Raw genomic sequence first — 17,942 nt, 5'->3', positions numbered from 1 at the left:
TGATGGCCTGTCCACCAATGCTGGTGTGGCTTCATCTCATCCAAATGCTTCTTCAAAGTATTGAGGGTGATGGATTTAATTTGTTCACTGACCAATTTGACACAAGTATTCAACAATCAGAAGCACTACATAAACTGAATATACATCTAATAGGCACTGTTATGGGAACAGGAAAAGTTTACTACTAGAGATCTAGATGACAAAGAAATTTTGAAAAAACATGAGTCATTGGTTTCCAAAAGGGAGTTACAGTTCAAGTGCTGGCATGGAAAAGAGAAAAGAACTGTACTTATGCTTTTCACTTTGTGATACCCAAACTGTGCTCCCAGCAGAAAAGGTAACAGAAGGGGAAATCTTACAGATGGAAAAGCCAATTGCTATTTGTGAATATACAAAAAATATGGGAGCGTTACACAGAGCTGACCATTACTGTGTGAGTTATTCGTTCACTCATAAATTGATGAAATGGTGGAGAAAGTTGTTTATCTGGCTATTAGAAGCCTCAACTAGGAACAGCTTCATCTTGATGAAGGTGGTGGATCCATCTCAAAAAGACCCTTTGTCAAAAGCAATTTCAAAAGAAGTCATTTTTTCGGCTAGTAGGGGTTGTCCAAAATAAGAATGTCCTTTCTAGAAAAAGGTCATCAAGCTCAGGTGCCAAAGAGAGATTGAATGGCTGTCTTCATTTTGTGATGAAACAAGGAAATCAAGTAAGAAGAAAGGCTGTGCAGTATATAATGACAGAAGGGTTAGTGGTGGAAGAAAACAAACAGTTTTGTATTGTAAGATGTGCTCCAGAATACCACACATTAAAATCATATAAATAACAAATATTTAAAATATCTGAAACTTTTTTTAATGTTTTATCAATCATTTTTATTATAATAACTTGTGTAAACTTGAAGTTAAATAATGTTTGAAGAGCTCATATTCAGTGGTCATTGTTTTCATTTCATGCTGGAACCGAAACAGGAAGATGGCAGAAATCACATTGGACAGCAAAGGGTTAATATTAGCCATATAGTGCAAGGAAGTCACAGGCTTTTACTACTTTGGCTAGTATGGTTCTAGCCAACTTATCAATTAAACTATAGCAGGAACTCCAGGTCTTTGAGGCTCTGATTCTGTTGTACAGATTCTGTTGCTTTTCTTTTCTCCCTCCCGATGTCTATTTGTGAATAGTTCCATTAGATATACAAGAAGGAAATAAGAGCAAGTTCTTCCTTTATGCTATGTAAAAAACAAAATCCCCATCAAATAAAATATTTCTCTAGAAAACTTGATGTATTACGTTTTAGCTTTCTTTAATATTTCATGCTATATTTCTTTCCAGCGGTGAATATAGCCTATGGCAAGCCTTCCAACCAGTCCAGCACAGTACGTGGTGGTGATTCTAGTCATGCTAATGATGGTGATACAACAACAATTCATGAAAATAAATTTTGTACTGAAACTAAGTCAGAGAACTCTCCTTGGTGGCAGGTAGACTTACTACATCGGTACTCTGTTCGTGTTGTGCGAATTGTAACAAGGGGATGTTGTGGTAAGTGCAAATTGATATATATTCTTATAAAAAAAGCATTTACCAAGCTTTCCCAGTTCGTTTCATAAGAATTTAAGAAACAGCCATTTATAGCATTAATATTAGTTGAGGCATATGATGCAAGAAAGCAAGCTTATACAGCATCAGCCAAAAAAAAAAAAAAAAAACACTTTCCCATTTCACCCATCCAGTGAATTTATTTAAACTATCAACTTCCACAACAACAGATGGAAGTCTGTTCCAGCAATCAACTGCCCACTAGCTAAAGGCAAACTTCCACACATCTATTCTACTATAGATTGATTATCATTAAGTTATATTAAATAATTCTATCCCATAGATATGAAATTCCCTCTATGAATAAAACTGACTAAGAATATAATAAATCCAAATGCAACAAGGCATAATATTATAAGAGCTTAAAATTATCTTTTAAATATTGGTGTAGATTCACCATAGATAGGTCTTAAGTGAAAACTATGATAGCAGTGTAAATTTTCAACTGTATTTCATATTTTGATCACCCTTTACAATGAGTTACCATGTATTGTGCTACCTAGAATGAGTAACGCTTCACTAATAGAGAAGACTATTTAGAGAAGACTATTGTTACTTATTCTCGGTAGGCACCACCACCCAGACGGCACTGTTTCAAGGTTTGTTGGCCTTTCATCAGCCAACAAGCCCAATAGATAATTTTAAGCTCTTATAATATTATGCCTTGTTGCATTTGGATCTATTATAGTATTATCATGTACACCTTTTGGCATCTCTCATATTGTGGTCACTAGAAACTTGGAAAGTTAAATTGAAACAAACATGGTTAAAACTTTCCAGTGGATGGCGGAAATAGCTATAATAAAGTATATTATACATGCACAATTTAAACAGTGTTGAACACCTTCAAGCCACTGATGGGACATAATTATAAAATATATTTGTTTCCAGTATACTGATAAAAATATCTTCTCTGTGATGATTAGCTTTATGAAGCATTAGTACACAAATAAGAATTAGACCCATATGGTTCAAAACTATTTATTTAAATTTAATATATTGTCATGTTGCATACTAAAATTAGAAAACTGTAATGAATTTTGTTCTGGCATAAAGAAATCACCCAAAAAAATTTTGGCCATATTTACTGAATATTTTTTGTAAAGTGTTGCTGACAAAATAACACTTTAGAGAAAAATTACTGCAGTTAAAAGTGAACAGTGCACAAGAGACTGATGGAATCTATCTAATTACATTAAAAGATGCTGCAAAAGAGGTAACTAAACCTTCAGCCATAATAATGAGAGCATTCTTAGATTCAGGAGAAGATTGGAAGATTGCAGTTGTGCCAATATATCTCCTATTCAAATGGGTGAGTAACTGTGGACCTGTACATTTAACCTCTGTGCCCAGGGAAATAATGGAATTAATAGCTAAAGAAGTAATGCAAGATCACCCTGATATGAGTGGAACCATAAAGCAATTGCCACATGGGTTTGTTAAAGGAAGATCACATCTCACCAATCTGATCAGCTACTATGAGCATGGGGGCTAGCAGGATATTTTGCAAGGTGGCGTGTGGGAATAAATTTTTTGTTCACCAAATTTTCAAATACATGCAATATTTTAATTAAGTCAAGTTTGACTGATTTACATGTTCATCCAAGCCAACGTTTCATGATCGGTGGGAGAAACTACTTATATTTTGAAAGAAAGAATTTGTATTGTTTTAATGTTTCAATAAATTAATGAAAATATTAAAAATTGTGTATTACTTTAAAATCCAAAGGTGGTGCATTTGCACCACCTTACACCATGCTGCTGGTGCACATGACTATGAGGTTATCATAAAGGATGCAAAGAATAATTTTGATATCATACTTATATTTCAGTAAAGCCCTTGATAAAGCAAATTCATCAAATACCTCTGTTACAGAGCATGACCACATACTACACCAAAGATTATGAAGACATATGTAGTGTCTTCAAACTTCAATCCCTTCCACAGAAGAAATTATGACTTATAGTTTCTTTACAAACTTACTAACACCAAGGTGGATTGTTTGGCACTTCTTTAAGCTGTCAATTTTAATGTCTCTCACTCTGATAGCAGAGATTCCTTGACATTTCACCCAAGTATACAGAGAACTAACTATGGATGATATAGTCCCTTAACATGCATGATGTGGGAAGCAAACTCCATGCAATTCGACTTCTTTGAATTTGACTCTTCCTTCAGAATTGCACTTAAGTATGAGATAAATGCCTAAATATATCACATTGTTAATATTTTGATTATCATTATATTAAGACTGATCATATTCTAAATTCCGTGTTTTTAATAATTTAATATTTATCTTGTATGTTAATATTTATAAGCTGCTTAGCTTCTATATATTTGACAAATTCTGTTCTTCACTATTACAGCATTTCATTTGCATGTATTACATTGTCACAAACACACTGCATGTTTATCTATATCAGGCCTGGCCAACCCAAATCATTCTGCAGGCCACCTTGAAGAACTACAATTTTCCGTGGACCACACATAAAATAAAACAATCTTTTAAAAATAAAAAATCAAATACCATAAAAATCTATTTTATTCATTCATTTTTATTATTCATCTACATTTTCATCTGTTACTGAAGCTCAAGAGTTACTTTTAATAAATTTCATTTTTAAAAAGAAAGTTTCACAAACGTATGTGGCTCCGAAGGCACTTATAATTTTTTTTTGCAAGAAATCTTAATTTGGGATACTTTTCTGCTGTCACATACATGTTGTAAAAATTGATTTTTGATATTGTGGCATGAATGTGTTTTAATTCATTGTTGCACTTTAAATCAATTGCTTCCATCTGCAGAGTTCCCGGGATAGTGGAAATATCAACTCGAAATAGAGAACAAATTATCTCAAACACTTTATCATATACTTGTATTTCAGGAAAGCTTTTGATACTGTTGCACTTGAAAGACTACTGTACAAATTTGAGCAGTATGGCATTAAGGGCAAGTTGCTACAATAGATAAAAGGATGGTTGAATGGGAGAAGACAGAGAGTGGTAATCAATGGATACTGTTCTTTGTGGACTAATGTTATTAGTGGTGTCCTCCAGGATTCGGTGTTGGGCCCATTGTTGTTTTGTATATTTATCAATGATATTCATGTTGACAAGACCCCATGACCTGGCGCCTCTGTAGCCAGGTGGGAAGGAGCAGCAGTGCGTAGCACACGCTTCTTGATTAGACCGGGGTTCGAGCCCGTCACCACCAAATACGGAGGATGCGGAAAGGTCATTCAGGGAATGACCACCGCATATCCCAGAGCAATATGGCCTTAGTTGCTAATGCTCCTAAAAACCAAATAACAAACAAACAAACAACCCCATGACCTACTCTGGCAGCCTGTCTGCACTACTCAGATATGAAGTTTTCTGAGTAGTGCAGACAGGCTGCCAGAGTAGGTCATGGGGTCTTGTCAATGATATACAGGAATTTTGTGAGCAGGGATAAGGAGGTGATTATCCCCTTGTATAAGGCAATGGTCAGGCCATACTTTGAGTACTGTGTACAAGTCTGGAAGCTTCATTTTAAGAAGGATGTAGAGTTGCTAGAATGAGTACAGAGAAGGGCAACAAGACTGGTGAGGGGAACAAAGGGGTGCTCTTATGAAGAAGAAAGGGGTGCTCTTATGAAGAAAGGCAATGTGATTGAGGTGTATAAGGCCTTGAATAGATTGAGCAGGCTCAATGCTGATGGGATTCTTCCTCTTGCTCAGATTACAAATCAAAAGGAGCATAGATTCAAACTGAGGAAAGACAGTTGTAGAATAGATGTGCAGAAATTTGTCTTTAGCCAGTTGATTGCTGGAACAAACTTCCATCTGTTGTTGTGGAAGTTGATAGCTTAAATAAATTCAAGGCAGAACTAGACAAACATTTGGAACGAATGGATCAATGAAATGGGAAGGAGTTTTTTTGGCTGATGCTGTATAAGCTTGCTTTCTTGCATCATATGCCTATGCTAATATTTTGCAAGTTCTGAGAAACAGCGATCTTTTGCTGCTTAAAGTTTTTTTATTTCATCGGGGTACTTTGAGAAGTCAAGAAGAAGTCATTATTTATTGTGCCTAGTGCATCTAGTGAATGATTTCCGACTGATGTATTCAGTAGTATAAAAATCATCTGGCAGGCCATGTGCAGCCCACAAGCTGGCCAGGCCTGATCTATATGATATAATTGCTTAACTGTCATGTTTTTATATTTCAGACTGTATATAGTTCTGTATATATGTAAATTGTTCTGGTGACTGATTAGTTGAATTCACCTGTACGTCACCTTGTACATAAATAATGAAATAATAAATAAATATTGTACCACATGTATGACTGTTTGTTATATAAACCAAAGCAATGTGGCATTCAGGACAACTTACTTATTAATGAAGGGATAACTAACTGGTAGGAGACCAAGAGTGGTTATGATTGGCCACCGCTTTTAATCTTTATTGTATGTAAGGACACCATACAATACACCCATAATGGCATGCTGCCAGGGGTTTCACATGGATAATAATAATATAAAATAAAATACCAAGATAAATAATGATAATAAAAAATAGAAAAATTAATAAATAAAATAAATGCCATGAACAGATACCATGTGAATCAGTTCTCCATACATCTAGATTACAGGATTTGTGGTCACAGAATACAGTGGCACAGACCAAGTTTTCCACAGTTCACAGATTTGTTTACAGTTCAGATTCATCCCCCTACTGGTGGAGAGAAGATCACTTGCTTTTGTTAAGGTCCTTCTCCTGTACTTTTTGTCACAGGCAAACCAGTACAGATCAATGTCCAGCGATTTTATCATTGTTAACATTTGTGTGGGAGGATACCTTTCAGACGTGTGCAGTCTTCAATGGGTCGAGCACAACTGTAGCTTTGCTCTCAGCACAGGAAGATGTTGAGGGCAGAGATCTTTCCCATGAGCATCTTCACAGTTAAAGTTAAACATCTCTATTCCATCTTCACTGGCAATCATTTCAGACTGAGAGCTGAGGTCATCGCTGTAGTATGCTGCTGTGGAGGTAACTTATAGGCTTCCACGTGGCCCATTTAAGTAACCAAAACTAAACTGAATATAATGGCTTTAGCATAGTTTTAGTCGCAGAACCCCAGATTTCTGCTGCTTAGAGGATGCATTGGAATATGACAGTCTGGATGTATCTCTTGGTAGTGCCTGGGTTTATGATATACTGTTGTGCTGAATGGAGTTCCACTGGGGTCATCAATGGGTCCTTACTGTTTTTAATATTTATTAATATTAAAATTTGAATATGCATTAATGAGACTGATATAGACATTTCAAATTTGATGTCTAAATGATTATCAGAATGAATGGGAAAATGAAATGTTTTTTTTTTTGTTTTTTTTGTGGCACTGTATAACCTTTGCTTCCTTGCATCATATTGTCAATGCTAATGCTAACAATACAATTCACTACCTTTTGAAAAGAAAGAGAATGTTAACACATATTTTGGGAAATGGAAGAATACTCTTTGGGCTGCACAAAAAGCAACTGGAGGGCTGCCAGTTGAACCATTAAGTTTCTTCTGCATTTATTTACCATATTGCAATAACTGTTTTCTGTGACTTCTTTTTATACATCTTGCAGGCCATCAGCCACTTCATGATCTTGAAATCAGGATTGGAAACAGTTCATCACTTCAGGGCAATCGTTTATGTGCCTGGTATCCAGGAACTTTAGGTAAGTAATATAACTTTGCTTCAGAGACAAACATGATTTTACAATAGTTTCCAAGACCACTGTAGAAAAAGGAACACTAATTATACCATAAAACAAATGCAGAAAATTAATGTGCCAATTAGGATTAATCTTAGCAAGGTGCACTTCTGCTACCTCTGTATTATGGTACCCCTAACAATGAAATTAAGATGAAAGAAGAAGCTAAATGGATGTCTACTCTTAGCAGTGCAAATGCATGACTTCCCACTCAAGGTGACACATCCTCAGACACCAAAAAAAAGGGTGACATGTCCACAAATTTGAAATACAGTAAAGACAGAGAACCCATAAATATCACTTATTAGAGAACATCAGGGCAGAATGCGCTGGTCCCACAGGAACTAGTAGTTGTTGGTGACTCTATTGTCAGGGAAACGGGGAACATGCTTTGTAAAAAGGATAGGTGGAACAGGACCAGGGTATGTCTGCCAGGGGCAAAGGTTGATGACGTTGTAGAGCAGATATCATCTTTTAAGGACACAAAAGGTGATATAGTTGTACACGTTGGCACTAATGATATTAAGAGTAGGAGACCAGCGGAATTACTTAACAAGTACAGGTCACTGTTGAAAAAAAGCCGTGAAGTAGGGTTGAATTTGAAAGTGTCTGCAATTCTGCCCAGACACGATAGGAGGGAGTATATGATGAGAGCCTTGTCGATCAATTCGGCCCTGGAAAGATTGTGCAAGGCTCAAGGGGTAGAATTTTTTTCAGCCTGGAATGTACTTGTTAACAGGAGAGATTGCTTCTACAGGGATGGGATACACTTAAATAGAAAGGGTGCAAGAATATTTGCTGATGCTATCGAGGCAGTGTTAGGTGGGTCGGAAAACTGCTAGCTTGGGGGGAGACAAAGACTAATGGATTAACAGTAGCCACTGGCAGAGGTGAAAGAGATTCTTGCACTGCTTCTATTGGAATGAGCAGAAGCCTGAAAAACAAGATGCAGGATATTTCAGAGACTGCTGGAAGTCATTGCGGTACAAGTAAACACATGGGTTGTGTTAGGGTAGCTAAGAATAGAAACAGGTGCATGTATACTTGCGTGTACACCAATGCTAGGAGTTTAGTAAATAAATTTGATGAATTTGAGGTATTGCTCAAAACATCAAAGGCAGATATTGTTGGGATATCAGAGACGTGGTGTCACACAGATATAAGGAATGCAGAACTGGAATTTGGGGAGTACAATGTGTATAGAAAGGATAGACAGGACAGGAGGGGAGAAGGGGTTAGAAGCAGTGCTATTAGTTAAAAAACACATAAAATCCAAGGAAGTGAAGCCAGTCGACATTGATGGACAGGGCAGTGTCGAGTCAGTTTGATGTGACATAAACATAGGTAAATCAAAATTGAGAGTAGGAGTGTGCTATAGGCCTAATGACTCTGATGAGTATAATAAGATACTGTACAGGGAAATAGAATGGGCCAGTAAATCAGAGAGTCTTATAATGGGGGATTTTAATTTCCCAGATATTGACTGGAATTTGTGGGTTGGTCACTCACACACTAGCAAGGCTTTTGTGGATTTATTGGATGATTGTTTTCTACACAAGCATGTTCGGGAGGCAACTAGAGGGAGTAATACTCTTGATCTGATTATCAGTAGTGATTCTTCATGCATTAGGAATCTGCAGATAAAGGAACCACTGGGTGGCAGTGATCACAGTGTGCTGAAGTGGGATTTACTCAAGGAGGTAACTGCCATCAGAGGTAAAGGGAAGGGTTTTTGCTTTCGTAAAGGCGACTATGATGGTCTGAGACAGTATTTAAATTCTATACAGTGGGACCAACTGATGATGTTACCAACAGCAAATTCAAAATGGGAAGCATTCAAGGAACTAATCTTGGAAGCTACCAGGCTTTACATACCAACCAAGAAATATTGTTCAAGGTTCAGGCCTAAATGGTTGTCAGATGAACTAATGAGACATATGGCAGAGAAGAAAAATGCATAGGATACATACAAATTAATTGGTGACATGGAAGCCTACGATAGATATAAGTTGGTCTGTAACCAAGTCACAAAGGAGATTAGGCAGGCAAAGGCAGATTATGAGAAATCCTTGGCAAAGGATGCAAAGAAAAACAGAAAAGAGTTCTTTACCTATTTAAACTCAAGAAGGAAAGAGATGAATCAGATTGGTCCACTGGATGTTGATGGTTCAACAGTTGAGGATCCAGCTCAGGTGGCTAACAATTTAAACGAGTATTTTGCATCTACATTCACACATGAGGAGTTATTCAGGAAGGGGAATGTCGTAGGTGAAGTAAACATTGGCAGTGAGCTAGATGATTTTCTAATAACTGAGAGGAAAGTGGAGGAGAAATTGTTGAGGATAAACATAAAAAAGGCACCTGGGGTGGATGGGATCTATACAGTTATATTAAAGGAGGCAGCAAAGGAAGTAAGCAAACCCCTAGCCATAATTATGACAGCTTCTTTGGACTCAGGGGAGGTACTCATGGACTGGAGATGTGCAAATGTAACCCCAATTCACAAAGGAGGAACAAAGGCTGACACAAGTAATTATAGACCTGTTAGTTTAACTTCGGTTCCAGGAAAATTAATGGAGGCACTGGTTAAAGAAGCACTGCAGGATCATCTGGACAAGAATTCAGTTATAGCTCAGACACAGCATGGTTTTGTTAAGGGCAGGTCTTGTCTGACCAATTTGATTGGATACTATGATGTAGTCACAAAAGAACTGGATGCAGGGAATAACTTTGATATTATATATTTGGATCTTAGAAAGGCTTTTGATACTGTTGCGCATGGAAGACTGCTGCACAAATTGGAGAAGTGTGGCATTGGAGGCAAATTGCTGCTATGGATAAAGGGATGGTTGAGTGGCAGAAGACAGAGAGTGGTAATCAATGGACACTGCTCAACGTGGACTAATGTTATTAGTGGAGTTCCTCAGGGTTCAGTGTTGGGTCCATTGTTGTTTTCTGTATTTATAAATGATATTGATGATGGTGTATCAGGCTTAATGTCCAAGTTTGCAGACGATAGCAAGGTTGGCAGGGTTGTTAAGGACACTACTGATACTATGCTGCTGCAACAGGATCTGGAAAGGTTGAGCAGATGGGCTGAGAGGTGGCAAATGAAGTTTAACATTGACAAATGTAAAGTACTACATATGGGAAACAGTAACCCCAGATCAACGTATCAACTCTGTGGTACTACGCTGACAGTGGTAGAGAATGAAAAGGACCTGGGGGTAATTGTGCAGGCAGATATGAAGTTCTCTGAGCAGTGCAGACAAGCTGCAAGAGTAGCTCATGGTGTCTTGTCAATGATATACAGGAATTTTTCTAGCAGGGACAGGGATGTGATTATTCCCTTGTATAAGGCATTGGTCAGGCCACACCTTGAATACTGTATACAGGTCTGGAGGCCTCATTTCAAGAAGGATGTAGAGCTGCTGGAATGAGTACAGAGAAGGGCAACAAGATTAGTGAATGGAACAAAGGGTTGCTCTTACGAAGAAAGGCTTAAGTTTTGCAAATTACAGAGCCTGGAGACTAGGCATCGGCGAGGTGAGCTGATAGAGGTGTATAAGGCTTTGAATGGCTTGAGCATGCTCAATGCCGATGGGATTCTTCCTCTTGCTCAGAATAATCACCTGAGAGGGCATAAATTCAAATTGAGGAAGGACGGATGTCGGATAGATGTGCGGAAATTTGCCTTTAGCCAGCGGGCAGTTGGTTTGTGGAATAGACTCCCATCGCTTGTTGTTGAAGTTGATAGCCTAAACAAATTTAAGGCTCAGCTGGACAGGTATCGGAGGGGTGAAATGGGAGTAGTGGTTTTTTTTTTTTTTTTTTTGGCTGACGCTGAATAAGCTTGCTTTCTTGCATCATATGCCTCTACTAATGCTAATGCTAATCAGTTCTAGTGAATTCTTAAAATGATCATATTTCGGTTGTTGACTGCTATAGTTCAGCTTGTTTATTATTTCGTGTTCTGTATTTGATCATTATTATTATTATTATCCATATGGTGCAAGGAAGCCTGAGGCTTATGCTGCACCAGTCAAAAAAAAAATAAATTCCAGCGCTAACCTGAGAGAGAGAGAGAGAGAGAGAGAGAGAGAGAGAGAGAGAGAGAGAGAGAGAGAAGTAAGAGAAGTAGAAGGGAATCACCAAGAAAGCAAGAAAGAGAAGAATGCTGATATCCAGCTCAGGACCCTGGGTTTGCCAAGCCCATACTCACCAGATGTGAGCCCCTGGGGTAAAGACATGTCCTTACATGAGTCCCTTATCATGTAAGGACATCAGCTGACATGTTGCTAGATGATGGCAAGATTAACTGTAATAGGTTCATTAATTTTCTGCATTTGTTTTATGACATAATAATTATGGCACTTTTTCTACAATAGTCAGTAACATAATTTTATTTAAATTACTGAAATAATTTTAAAAAATAATCAGGTTAACAATGTAACCTGATTTTTTAAGAATCAGTGTACTATACTGCACTGATCCTTAAAAATATAATTTGGAAAATACCAGTGAAGAGATATGTGCTTGCTGAGACAATTCTGTCTCCTTTATACTTAACTATTTGAAAAGTATGAAGATTTAATATCAGTATTAGAATAAATGGTGCATGGAAGAATACTTTTTTCTGCATCTGTAAATATAAAATCTTCGGATAATCCTTAAACAGGAACAGTGGTTACCAAGTCAACCCGATCACAGAGTCAGTAGTTCTGTCCTTGGACAAGCGCTGGCCACGTCATCATGCGTCACAGCCACAGACGTCAACAAACAATTAAACCTCGCGTCTCACGCACCTGGCAGTGCACATCTTCATTCCAACTGCCATTCATGTATTTTAATTCTGACGAAGGCTACCATATAGCCGAAAGCTCATATATTTCTGCTTTATCTGTACGCTCTGTGTTTAAGCAATAAATTCCTCAATGAATCCAGAGCGCGTAGGCCTGTTTCGTTACTCTCCATTTCTGCTTAAATGCCATCAAACTTTTAGTCCAAACCACCTTGGCAGGTAATTTATTCCAGTGATCTGCATGCTATCTGAAGGTAAACTTCATGAGATCCAGCCTTTTTCACTCCTAAAATTTTATATTTGTGCCCATACCCCCCCCCCCCCGATTCTTGTCTATTTTAACATTTACAATATACAGTTCTTATTCATGTTGGTGATCCCCTTCAGAGCCTAATAGACCTAAATTAGTCCTCCTCCCACCAAGGATGTCTAGTTGTCAAACTTTGCAGTCTTCACCTTCTAAGCATTCTTCATATGCACATCAATTAGCACCCCTCATCAGCTGGCTGCCCTTTTTGAACCTTCTCAAGAAGCTCTTATGGTAGTTTTTTGGCATGGCCTCCAAATCTGAATACAGTATTCCAAGTGTAGTATCACCATATTAGACACAAGGACAATGTTGTCCCTCTAAGTAAGGTGGTAAGTCTGCATGTTGGTTGTGCCTACTTGCAAATGTCGTATAAGATGATGCTTACTTGCAGTAGCTTATAAATGACACTATGTGCTTTCTAGCTGCCTCTGCATACTATGGTAAATTTAATATTTGATTGTATCATAACCTTCTAAGTCTTTCTAGATCCAAATCACTTTTAATTCCTCATTTACAATTTATAGGTTAAACTTTAGTTACCATTTTTGAGTCCATATTCAACTGGTCCAGGTCATTTGGAAGAAACATGGCCTGACCCTTTTCATTAACCACCCTTCCTACCTTCAGATCATCAGCTAACTTTGACAACTTACTCTGTACTCTCTCATCAGTGTCAAAGATATACAAAACAGGGTGGGCTCCAGCACAACTCTCTGAGAAACTTCACTTGCTACAGTCATCAACCTTTAAAAATATCCACTTTTGACTACCTTCTATCTCCTGTCTTTTAGCCAACCCCTTGTCTAATAGTCTTTTCTTTCATCCAACTGTCTTATGACTTCATCATAATAATTAACTGAACTGGTCAGGAAAAACTTCCTCTTTCGTGAATCTATGATATGATCATTTAAAGATATTATTTCTGTTGAGGTGGTCCTGTATCATATCCTTAACATCCTGTTAAGGATATGATACAGGAGAGACATGCAGAGACATTTGTTGTCTGTTAACCAGTTCCTTAGCACCCCCCCCCCCCCAAAAAAGCCAAACAAATTAAGGTTGTCTTAGCACAGTGGCATGGTTCCTTGCCCCAAGCATATGTCAGGTTTAGGGGATATTGAAATGATCCTTTGTTTTTTCATTCCATGTGGCCTTTTGGTCACTGATCCACTGAGCCAACAGATTAAATCATTTTTTTTTATAATTTTTATTCTTTTTAGTCTGTTTTATTGGTCATATTTTACAAATTTCAAAATCAGAAGTAGCAGAAGAGACAAGATGGTCTCAGTATACTTTGTGCTCTTTTCTACATGCTTTCCAAAATGTAAGTAATGATAATAATGACAGTATCCACAGCAAGTAAAACCTCCTTGCACTCAGCAAGAGACTTTGCCGATACAGGAAAAGTGCCCAGAGGAATATAGACAATTGGATATTTGATGAACCAAAAAGCCTTCTACAGAAACATTGGACAAGAGGAGGGCAACAACTGCCAACCCAATCAGAAGGCGCTCGAAGAGTTCTGGTGCAACCTGCAGAGCAGCAAAGTTAGCCATGATTGTTAAGCCAATGCCCTTGCCCTCTGTTTAGATTCAGAATGGAAGAAAGCCAAGGACATGCAAGAGATAACAGAATGGAAGATTCAGGAGGAAGATGCACAACAGTTGATCAGGAAGCCCCACAAATGGTGAATCCCAGGGATGGGTAACATCCACAACTACTGGTACAAGAAGTTCAGCTGCACACAGGCACACAGCAGAGCAATTCACCCAGATAATAAGGCACCCTGGCACAATCCCAGAGTCTCTGACTCAAGGACTCACTTATCCGAAAGCTAAGGACAATGAGACTACAGACTGATCACCTGTGTCCCCAACAATGTATAAAATCCAGACCAGCCATACCAACCAGGAAGATATCAGACCACTTGGAGAGTCAGAACATCATGGCCAAGCAGCAAAAGGGATTTATGCAGATGCGTAAAGGATGTAAGGAGCAGTTGGCCATTGATGCGACAGTTATGGAACAAGCCTACAAGAAATGCTGCAACCTATACATTTATATTGACTACTGCAAAGTCTTCAACTCCATACCCTATGGCTGGCTGATGGAGACACTGAAAATCTACAAAGTCAACCCAACATTGACACCCTTCCTAGAAGCAACCATGGTGAAGTGAAGGACAACCACAAGTTCAAGAATATCACAACCATACCAGTCCCCAATGGAAGAGTAATCTTCCAGGCAGGTGCATTGAGTCAACTATGGTTCTGTTTAGCACTTAACCCCCTGTCCACCATGCTGAACAACAGCAAGTATGGATATACCTTAAAGATCAAAAAAAGAACCTGGACACTCTTCTCTCACTTTTTGAGGGAGGGGTGTCCAGGGTGCAATTTGGCCTAGGCAAATGCAAGACTCATCGATTGCATCAGGGAAATCCATTTGGCCAAAACTACCAGATGAAGACCAGTGAAGAGGTTGAAGCCATGACAGAGAGGAAGATCTACAACTATCTGTGGATGATGCAGGCTCAACAGTTAGATTTTTTTTTTAAATTTTGATATGATTTTTTATGGCACAAAAACAACAAGATTATAGTGTGCCATGACAAAGTTAAAATTCCAAAAAGTTGAGGAGTTAGCATTAGCATTAGTAAAGGCACATGACGCAAGAAAGCAAGCTTATATAGCATCAGCCAAAAAAAAAAAAAAAAAACTTCTCATCCTTGAATCTATTTAAGCTATCAACTTCTACAATGACAGATGGAAGTTTGTTCCAGCAATCAACCACCTACTGGCTAAAGGCAAACTTCTGCAGATCTATCCCGCAACTGTCTTTTCTCAATTTGAATTTATGCCCTCTCAGGTGATTATTCTGAGCAAGCAGAAGAATCCCTAGATAGACTTCAGAGATGGTCAGAAATATGGCAGCTATGCTTTTATCCAGCAAAATGTCAAGTATTGCACCTGGGGAACAGTAACCCCAAAATAACTTATACACTTGGCGGAGTTGAACTAAAGCAGATAGTGGAGGAAAGGGACTTGTGTATTAAAATACGGTCAGATATGAAGTTCTCCTAGCATTGTAGACTGGTTGCAAGGAGGATCCATGGTGTCCTATCAATGATTTATAGAACAATTGCTAGTAGAGTAAGGACATCATAATCCCATTATATAAGACTATTGTTGGACCACACTTGGAATACGGTGTTCAAGTTTGGAGACTGCACCTAAAGAAGGACACTGTTCTTCTTGAAAGGGTCCAAAAACGAGTAACTCACCTGGTGAGATCGGCAAAAGGGCGTCCATATGAAGAAAGACTTCGAATATGTGGGTTGCAGAGCTTGGAAACTAGGCATCTTAGAGGAGACTTGATTGAGGTGTTTAAGGCTCTGAAGACATAAGCAAAATGAATAAGGATAAAATTTTCAGTTATAAATGATTCTAGAACTAGGGGCCATAATTTCAAGTTACAGGGGGAATTGTTTAGTCTGGATTGCAGGAAGTTTTATTTTAGCCAGCGAATTATAAATTTCTGGAATAAGTTACCTACATGGGTGGTAGAGGCTGACAGTCTGGGATAATTCAAAGGACAGCTGGAAAAGAGAGGAGGGAAATACATAGGTTGTCCATTTCCTTTTCTCTTATTAATTTTTTTATTATTATTTTTTTTAATTTTCTTCTTATTATTATTAATTTGTTTTAATTCTTAATATTTTATTTTATTTATTTTTTGTTATTTTATTTTATTATTATTTATTTATTTATTTATTTTTATTTTTTGGCTAGTGCAGCATAAGCCATAGGCTTCCTTGCATCATGTAGCCATTACTAATACTAACACTAAAATATTATCATCAGTCATTTAGTCTCCACTATCCCCTTTATAATTGCTTTCTCAATGCATATATCACATTAGACTGACTGTTATGTTGGCAGTTCTTGATTATCGGGCATTCTCTTTTTGAATCTCTGTTGTTTTGAATCAATATCTATGCAGTAATTCTAGCTAATTCTTTAATTTTTCTATTGTAATAGATGATGGCATCACCAAAGACTTTGAATGTGCCTATCCAATTGTTGGACGTTTTGTCTTTATCCAAATGGTTGGTATTCAGGGATCACTTACAATGTGTGAAGTCATGGTATTTACAACAGAAGGTAAGCATTTTAATCTCTCTCTCTCTCTCTACGTGGTGTGTGTGTGTGTGTATATATATATATATATATATATATATATATATATATATATATATACAGTCGAATCTCGTTAATACAAAGTTCAAGGGACCTAAATTTTCATGTTTTGTAATAATGAGGTTTGTAGTAATGAGGTCCCCCAAAAGTGCCAAAATTTTAGTTTTTTTTTTTTTTTTTTTTGGGGTACATACTGTATATCTAAGAATAATAATAATATAAATAATAATATCAAAAATAAATTAATTTAAATTAATAAAATAAAATAATAAAAATAAAATAAAAACAAAAGCCTTGTTTAACAATACAGTAATAGGAAAAACATATTTTTTAAAGATTTTATTTGATTTGTAAGAAAATCTTGTGGATTAACTCAAGACTTGAAGGCCTCTGCAAGGCTTTAGGTGGGAAATTTCTATCAGCATGGCCCACACTTGTAGGTAGAAGGAATTTGTTTTGTAGAGACGGGATACACTTAAACAAAGGTGGTGCAAAAGTTTTTGCCAGTATTATTCAGGACACCTTAAAGGTTCAGGGAAACTACTAGTTGGGGGGGGATGTGGGTAATACTGACACGCATTTATCTGATAATATTGGTCAAAGTAACTCTTCCACATACCTCAAGAGTTCTTATCTGTTACCCCAGCTGGACATATTATCTAGATGTTCTGGGGGAAGAAACGTTTCAAGTGAGCGGGTAGCTAATGACAGGGAAGAGAGCCTAAAAAACTTCAAGAGTTGTGTTAGGGTTGTTAAATATACAAGAACAGTAAGTCTTAATTGTTTATATAGTAATGTTAGAAGTGTCATCAATAAAATGAGCGAATTCGAACTGCTGGTTAAAACAAGTAATGCAGACATAATAGGGCTTACAGAGACGTGGTGCCACCTGGAAATTGGGGATGATGAGTTTCAGTACGGCTTGTATAATGTATTTAGGAAGGATAGGGTAGATAGAAGGGGTGGTGGGATAATGCTTCTTATCAGAAGCAGTCTGAGTGCAATGATAGCTTTCCCGGATTGTTTTGTTTGGCAGAAAATTAATTTTGTTTGGCAGAAAATTATAAAATAAACCTGTCTCATCATGATTAAAAATATCCATTGCCTCATATTTTCCAAGAATGGACCGTACAGAACACAACCAATCAGTAGCTTTTTCTTTGTCGACTAATCCAAACTCACTGCAAACATTTCACAAAACCAAGTTATTCCTGTCTTTAAATCTTTGGAGCCAGCCACTGCTGCATTTGAAGTTGCTAATTCCATGTTGCTGAGCTAGATAA

At 37.5% G+C, this 17,942-nt stretch overlaps 1 protein-coding gene across 1 annotated transcript in view; it reads left to right on the top strand.

Moving 5' to 3' along the window:
* Positions 1 to 17,942, top strand: part of LOC150081074 (P-selectin-like) — a 265,101-nt gene that overhangs the window by 116,094 nt on the left and 131,065 nt on the right. The window contains 3 exon segments of the mRNA XM_090382138.1: positions 1,334 to 1,543; positions 7,221 to 7,313; positions 16,501 to 16,623. Of these exon segments, the coding sequence (XP_090238264.1) occupies positions 1,334 to 1,543; positions 7,221 to 7,313; positions 16,501 to 16,623 (426 nt within the window).

This window comes from Mastigoproctus giganteus, chromosome 9 (assembly GCF_048544385.1).
Source record: "Mastigoproctus giganteus isolate SK-2022 chromosome 9, ASM4854438v1, whole genome shotgun sequence".
NCBI classification, from domain to species: domain Eukaryota; kingdom Metazoa; phylum Arthropoda; class Arachnida; order Uropygi; family Thelyphonidae; genus Mastigoproctus; species Mastigoproctus giganteus.
The sequence above is the reverse complement of the archived record's forward strand: the minus strand, read 5'-3'. Positions and strand labels throughout refer to the sequence as shown.